At 42.2% G+C, this 8151-nt stretch overlaps 1 protein-coding gene across 1 annotated transcript; it reads right to left on the bottom strand.

Annotated features, from left to right (window-relative positions):
- Positions 1-404: 404 nt before the first annotated feature.
- On the bottom strand, positions 405-822 carry LOC132026100 (large ribosomal subunit protein eL34-like). Its single transcript, XM_059414038.1, has one exon. It carries the CDS (start codon positions 788-790, stop codon positions 437-439), a length of 354 nt encoding a protein of 117 aa, XP_059270021.1. The 5' UTR covers positions 791-822; the 3' UTR covers positions 405-436.
- Positions 823-8151: the final 7329 nt, after the last annotated feature.

Raw genomic sequence — 8151 nt, 5'->3', positions numbered from 1 at the left:
GCTATTCATACAAGGAAAAATTAGATCTTTCTCACTGTACACATAAATAAATATCAAGTGGAATAAAGATTTCAGTGTGAAAGGCAGAATAATAAAGCTTACAGAAAAGAGTAGAGGAAAATATATTCATTACTTCCAAGCAGGGAAGGCTTTCTTTTTTTCTTTCTTTTTTTTTTTTTTTTTAAGATTTTTATTTATTTGACAGACAGAGATCACAAGAGAGGCAGGCAGAAAGGAGGAAGCAGGCTCCCTGCTGAGCAGAGAGCCCGATGTGGGGCTTGATCCCAGGACCCTGGGATCATGACTTGAGCCAAAGGCAGAGACTTTAACCCACTGAGCCACCCAGGGGCCCCTAGAGAAGGCTTTCTTTTCCTTTTTCTTTCTTTTTTTTTTTTGCCTTTTGATTTTTTTATTACTCAAAACAGCTTCATTTTTTTTATTTTGCTTTCTGACTCTGTGTTTGTGCCTTCAACACTTCCAGAACGATTTTCTGCTCCTCGATAAGGAAAGCATGCTTGACCCTGTCACGAACACACCTGGCACACATGGAACCACCGTAGGCCCTGCTGACATGTTTTTTTGTTTTAGACAACCTCATAAGTACTTTAGGCCTCACAGCATGAACTCCTAGAAGTCGGCCTGGGCAAAGGCCACATGCAGATTTTGGTGCTTTCCCAACCTTCTTGGTATAAAGGTAAACGATTCTATTACCTGGGGTTCGGGACAGCCTAATTTTATTAGAGGCTGTATTGTAGGACAGCCTACGACGGTAGGTCAAACGCTGGACCATTCTGAATGCCTACGGAAGCTGTCCCCGGAAGAGTAGGGAAGGCTTTTCTTAACACCTGAAAACTTACACCATAAACAAAAAAGATGATAGATTAAAATTAAAATTTCTATTTTAGAAAGAATACCATACACAATGTTAAAAGAGAAGGTCAGAAAATATTTGCAATTCAAATAACAGAAAAAAAAATTAGGGCACAGCAAATATGGAGAGAGAACTTCAAAAAATAAGTAAGAAAAAGACAAAACTTCAATCATCAAGGAATATGAATAGGCAATTCATAGAGGTGAAACGCAAATTGCCAAGAGCATATGAAAAGATGCCTAACCTCTCCAGAGGAAAATGCAAAATGTAAAATGGATTGCTTTTCATATATATGAGAATGGCTAAATTTAAAAATCTGATAATGTGTAATATTGGTAAGGATGTGAAGAAACTCTCATACCCTGCTGATGGGACAGTAGATCGGCACAACAATCATGGAAAACAATTTGCCAATATTTTGTAGCATGGAATAAGTGTGTACCCTACTAATAGTAATTCGATTTCTGGACATATATTTAGAGGATCACTTACACAGAGGCACAGGAAAATTGCTTTAGGGATGGTCACTGTTTTATTGCTTGCAACCATAAAATTGGAAACAACCATCCATAGTGGAATGTGGAAATTAGTAGTGGACTATTTATATAATGCAATACTACACAGCAGTTAAAATGTGTGAACTAGATCTGTGAGCAGTAACAGATAAATCTTAAAAGCACAATACTGAATTCAAAAAGAAATTCCAGGATATATTATGCATAGGACAATTTCATGAAGACAAGTCAAACATTAATAGAAAAACTCTGGGCGCCTGAGTGGCTCAGTTGGTTAAGCCACTGCCTTCGGCTCAGGTCATGATCCCGGGGTCCTGGGATCAAGTCCCATATCGAGCTTCCTCTGCTCTGCAGGGAGCCTGTTTGCATTCTCTTGCATCCAGTCCTACAGCATCAACTCCGGATCATTCCCACAATCTGCCTTCTGCTCCTCCTTCTCAAACAGCTGAGAAAAATGCTACTCTAGACTCTTATGCTGCTACAGATTCAAGGTCAACGGGCCCCTCTCCCACTGCTTGTGCTCTCTCTTTCTCTGTCAAATAAGTAAATAAAATCTTTTTTTTTTAAAGATTTTATTTATTTGTCAGAGAGAGAGAGCGAGAGTGAGCATAGGCACACAGAGTGGCAGGCAGAGTCAGAGGGAGAAGCAGGCTCCCTGCGGAGCAAGGAGCACGATGTGGGACTCGATCCCAGGATGCTGGGATCATGACCTGAGCCAAAGGCTGCTGCTTAACCAACTGAGCCACCCAGGCGTCCCAAATAAGTAAATAAAATCTTAAAAAAAAAAAAGTAGAAGAACTCATTAAAGGATTTGCTAATACTCATGTGCGTGCATGCATGGGAGAGATACATACCAACATTCGAACAATCGTGATGTATTATTGGTACCCAGGAGAGAAAGGGATTGGGTGGGATATAAAGAAGACTTCATTATATTTACAACATTCTATATCCTTTTTAAAGATCTGAATTAAAAACAGTAAGTGGGAGGTGAAGAAGTAGTGGAGACAGTGAGTACAATCTACATTTTCAAAAAGTTCAGAGGCAAAAAGTAAGAAGATTTGGCGGTGACTTGAGGAGGTTGCTGAGTTGGGAGTGCCCCCCCAAACGTTTTTATTATGAAAAAAATTTTTTTAAAGATTTTGTTTATTTACTTGACAGAGATCACAAGTAGGCAGAGAGGCAGGCGGAGAGAGGGGAGCCGACTCCCCGCAGGGCAGAGAGCCTGACTCGAGGCTCAATCCCAGGATGCTGGGATCATGATCTGAGCCAAAGGCAGAGGCTTTAATCCACTGAGCCACCCAGGCGCCCCTATTATGACAAATTTTTAAACATACAGATAAGTTGAAAGAATTGTACAGTGAACATTCATGTATTCACCACCAATGTTCTACAGAGAGGATTTTTGCCATATTTGGTTTATCATGGATCTATCCATCTATCCATCCATCAACCCATCTTATTTTTTGGTTACATTTCAAAGAAAGTTGCAGAGTTTGGTGCACTTCAGTGGTGGGGAACTTTTTGATTAGAAGGAGAGGTTAACACGTTAACTTGAGGAAAGGAGCCAATGTTGAAAAAGTGTGGTTGAAAGACAAAAAAGAAAAAAAAAGGGGGAAATGAATTGCTTCGGCCCTGAAATCGGTGAGAGGGTTCGGCTTTTGAAGAAGATGAGGGACCGCTGATCCTTATAGCTGAAGCAGAAGATGGAGGGATGGGATTTTGAAGGAGGTCTTGCTTAATGGCCTCCATTTTTCTCCTTAAAAGAGGAGGCAGAAACATTTGTTGGGAATGAGAACTGGGAGTTGACTTAGGTCTGGCGGAGAGGGACAAAGATTACCGGGTGGATTTACTGAATGGAACGGGAGAGGTAACTGACCAAAGACAAGCTAAGGGAATGACGGAGTCTCTGAGGGGCCCCGTTGACCTTGAATCTGTAGCAGCATAAGAGTCTAGAGTAGCATTTTTCTCAGCTGTTTGAGAAGGAGGAGCAGAAGGCAGATTGTGGGAATGATCCGGAGTTGATGCTGTAGGACTGGATGCAAGAGAATGCAAGAGACTGGTGTGAGTATTTCAGATGGGCACCAGCCAGCACTTGGGACTAAGAGTCAAGGAATAAGACAAGGAGATCGATGGATTTAAATTCTCATGAAATGGAGAAATGGTCCCTTTGCTGAGTTGCAAACTTGAAAAGACACTTTGTCCTAACTAGGTTTGTTGCTGCCATTTTGAATGCAGAGACATAGTGCAGAAGACACGGCTAATGAATGAATAGTTTTGTTGCAAGTCCTCTAAAAATCTCTCCTCTAGAATCATTTGGCTTTTTTTTTTCATCTTTTGAGGACTCTTTAGAACCACAAAGCTAAGGAAGTGATCATTTTATTTGGCTAGGGTGAAGTAAGTTGGTGTTTCTATAGTTACTAGAAAAACACAGAAATTAATTTGCTAAAGATTATCCCCTTCATAGATTGTGTTAGTTAATCGATGGTTGGTACTGTGTATTCCAGACAGAGCTGGATTGCTCAAAAGATGTGTTTAGAACACTGGCAGAAGTAGGAGCTCACAGAAGCGCATACAACATTTTTAAGAGTTTGATGTTTGCCATTTCTAAAACAAGTTCTGTAGTGGTCATCACTGAAAAAAATCAGAACTTTGTTGTTCTTTCTGATACGTGGCAAAAAAAAAATGTTTTTAATTACATGGAGTGAGGTGGGCACCTTATTATTTTCAGTCTTTAGGTCCTCTAAAGGTTTTAATTAGACACTGATGTCAGGCGCCCTTGTGGTTCCATCTGAGCGTTTTTATTCTTTTTGCATTCCTGAAGTTGAATGCTGAGGTGAGGTCATTATTTTGGCAAGAAGAAATGACTGGTGGAGGTCTGCTTGTCTCTGGTGTGTTCCAATGCTTTCCCAAATGATATCATTATTGGTTGGTTCAAATAGAGACCTTCTCTTAGGGGACATGGGTCCGGCACAAAAAAGCACTCACAAAACCCAGGAAGATTCCTAAGCTTTTCTTGTACTGATGAAGACCTACAATCAACATTTTCTCATTTATACCACTCTCAAATGTTGCTGGAGGAGAGTCAGTGCTCCTTATGGAGCACTTATGCTCCTCTTTACATCAACCTCAGTTTCCCCATTTAGAATACTCTCTGCCTGACCTGCTTCCAAATTTGATTCATGCCCTATCTTGGTTTTTTAATCCAACTTCTTTGTACCCGGAATGCAGTGAAATGAATGGCAGCCACCCAGCCACTTGAGGCTGGCTGTCCTATGCTCTGGAACAAAGAGACTGAGAAAGTAAAGGAACGGTTCCTTTGAAATTCAGACCTCTGCTAGAGAATAGGGAATGTATTCTCCTTTATTGCATTAGATTTTGTTTAAGACTGGGGATGCAGGATGCTCTCTTGATGAGGGACAGACAAGGTTGAAAAGGGGAACGTACTGAGCAATGAGGAACAGCTGAGAGCTACAAAGATAGGGCTGTGCTCGTGTATAAATAGAAATGTTGCTGCTACCCTGATGAATCAGACCAGATGTTTTTCTGATGTCTCTGTTTGGTCCTTTGGTTTAAAAAAAAAAAAGTATAATTTTGCTAAAATTATATGTGGGGCCAGGAATGTGGCACAAATGCTTTAAGCTTAGATAATATGTAAAAGAATAAAATTACTTTACTGAAGAAACCTTTATCAACAAGAAAATAATCCATTTAGAGGACAAAAACAAGCAGGAAGCAAGCAATCTGTGGATGGGGTTGATGCATTGGGATTCCCATCCTTCCTCTGTTACTCATTGGGTGACCTTGGGCAACTCATGTCATTTTCCTGGGTCTCTCTCTCTCGTTTTTTCGAGAGTGTGTTTCTCTCTCTCGTTTTTTTAATGGGTGGGGCAGGGGAGAGTGGGGGTTGCATGTCTGGGATCACTGAACTGATTTTTTTTTTTGTAGCCCCAAACATTTATGAACCCAGTCAGGTTTTCTTTTTTCAGTTTAATTTCTTGCTTCCTGGCTTCTGGTTTCATTGAGGGGTTGATATGTGAAAGACACCGTGGAGGATGAACATGAATAATGCAAGCCCTCTGCCCTCTAGATGCTTATGACCTAACAGCAGATATTAGAGTTACACGGAGGACTGTACCATAATATATCCATGAGTGGTTCCAGCAGACAGATAAGAACAAATACTATGGGAACTCAGAGGGGGCAGAGATCATTGCCAGTTTGGAGGATAGGAAATGACTTGCTGGAAGAGGACATTGGCATTAACCTGAGGAGCGGGGGAAGGGGAGCTTGAAGTTTGGCAAGTTTTTAGCAGGCAGAGATGGAGGGAAGGACATTCCTGATATCAGAAACAAGGAGAGGCAAGGAGCAAAGAAAGTGCCGATGTATTTGGGGGCATCGTAGGCCATTGGGGTGACTGGACACAGGCAATGGAGCAGGTAGCGATGGTGGCTTGGGACCATCTTTGGTAGGCCCTTTTAATCTTGGTAGAACATACGATTTTATTTAATAGGTAGCAGGGAGTGTTTTTTTTTTTTAAGGTTTTATTTATTTATTTGACAGAGAGAGATCACAAGTAGACGGAGAGGCAGGCAGAGAGAGAGAGAGAGAGAGAGAGAGAGAGAGAAGCAGGCTCCCTGCTGAGCAGAGAGCCCGGTGCGGGATTCAATCCCGGGACCCTGAGATCATGACCTGAGCTGAAGGCAGAGGCTTTAACCCACTGAGCCACCCAGGTGCCCAGGGAGCTGTTTTTGAGCTTGGATGTGACCAGGTCTGAACTGTGCTTTAGGATAATTCACTTACTGCAGAGTGTAGGATAAACTGGAGGTAGAAAGGCCTCAGGGGAAGGAGGACAACTAAAAAGTTACTGCTTTTAGCACGGTGAAAGTTAACCTGGCCGGAGCTAGAATGGTGTCACTAGGAGCAGAAAGCAGGGGTTGGTTGGATTTATGCTACGGTGGAGGAGAAGACTGAAACGTAACTCCACGTTCAAGCCAAGTCTGAGGTAGAACCTACCAGTTGCACTGAATATAGAAAGGAAATTCATGAAAGGAAGGGTGTTTGGGTCTAGGACAGGGGGAGGGAGTTCACTTTCCAGTGTGCTGAGTCTGAAGTACAGGAAGCATATCTTACTGGAGGTGTTCAGCATTTACAGACTCCTGACTGGTTCTCAGTCCAGGGGCTGGGGCTAGGGATGGAGATCTTAAAGTTAACACTATCCAAGTGAGAGTTGAAACCACAGAAGTGAATAGATGACCAGAGAATTGGAGATGGAGGCAGGAGCAAAATGAAGATGGACAACAGAATCTCGAGAAATGTCTAAATTCTTCCCTTATGATGAACTGGGCATGGTCAGTGCTATAGTGCAATCGGGAGTGCTGCATCGTCGTGGCCAACGGGAAAGAAATTATAGGAAGGATGCTGCTGGCGAATCACACTTTATTTTTTTTATTTTTTTAAAGATTTTATTTATTCATTTGACAGATCACAAGCAGGCAGAGAGGCAGGCAGAGAGAGAGGAAGGGACGCAGGCTCCCCGCCCAGCAGAGAGCCTAATTCGGGGCTCAATCCCAGGACCCTGGGATCATGACCTGAGCCAAAGGCAGAGGCTTTAACCCACTGAGCCACCCAGGTGCCCCCGAGCCACACTTTAAATGTTGCATTACTGCTTGGGGATTAGCAGCTTCGGAGTCGTGTCTAGAGAGCCTAAAAGGGACCGGCTATAAGAAAATAGTTAAGAACATTTGTGATGAGGGAATGTGTGTTTTCTGACAGGTGAAAAGAGGAGAAACTGGATGCACACCTGGTCCTCAGTTTGTGAGAGCCAAGGTTCCAAATCCTTGTCTCTCCTTAATACGGGCATCTTTCGAATGCATAGAAAATTCTCATTATGCTATTTCGCTTTTATTTATTTTTTTTAAGATTTTATTTATTTATATGATAGACAGAGATCACAAATAGGCAGAGAGGCAGGCAGAGAGAGAAGAGGAAGCAGGCTCCCTGCTGAGCAGAGAGCCTGATGTGGGACTCGATCCCAGGACCCTGAGATCATGACCTGAGCCGAAGGCAGCAGCTTAACCCACTGAGCCACCCAGGTGCCCTGCTCTTTTGCTTTTATGAAAGACATACATTAGTACCTGTTTGCACTGATCTAAGGAAATCTGATAAGGATTTTCACTGTATGAAAAAAGGAGAAAAGCAAAAATAACGTTCAGCATTTGCAGTAAGCCCAGATACAGGCAGTGTGTGCCCTGACCAAAGAGTGGTGCCCCCAAGCTCCTTCCCCTGGAACTACATTAAGCATCTCAGCGTGGAGCCACCATAGTTTTGAACAGTCTGTGAGCTTATCTTGATTTATTTTGTGCATCCTTTAGCAAGATAGGTCCTGAGTATCAGAAAAGCCTGAGAGGTTATTTTTTGGGTCTGGGAATGCTCAAAAATTTTTCCATTTAATCACCAGTAAGTGCTTCTTTGCTTTATATCATTTCAGTTTATGAAAGCTTTCATAGGTGTACTCTACTTTAGGATAAGAACAGGAAACCTGGATTGGTAATATGCACTCTGAACCCAAGGCCTCTTTCTTTCTTTTGAAAACCCCAACCTTTGTTTTTCAGCCTATTACTTGGGGGAATTTATTAGTTTTTTCTCCTCCACAGTTCCCCAATTTTAGTTCCCATTTGTCCTGGGGCTTCGATTTGATTCTTGGAATTGAGTTCCAATGACAATAAATACGGAGATGACCTCTGGGAGCTTAGTGTCTGAAAT

The sequence above is a fragment of the Mustela nigripes genome, chromosome 10 (genome assembly GCF_022355385.1).
Source record: "Mustela nigripes isolate SB6536 chromosome 10, MUSNIG.SB6536, whole genome shotgun sequence".
NCBI lineage: Eukaryota > Metazoa > Chordata > Mammalia > Carnivora > Mustelidae > Mustela > Mustela nigripes.
This window is presented reverse-complemented; position numbering and strand designations above follow the sequence as displayed.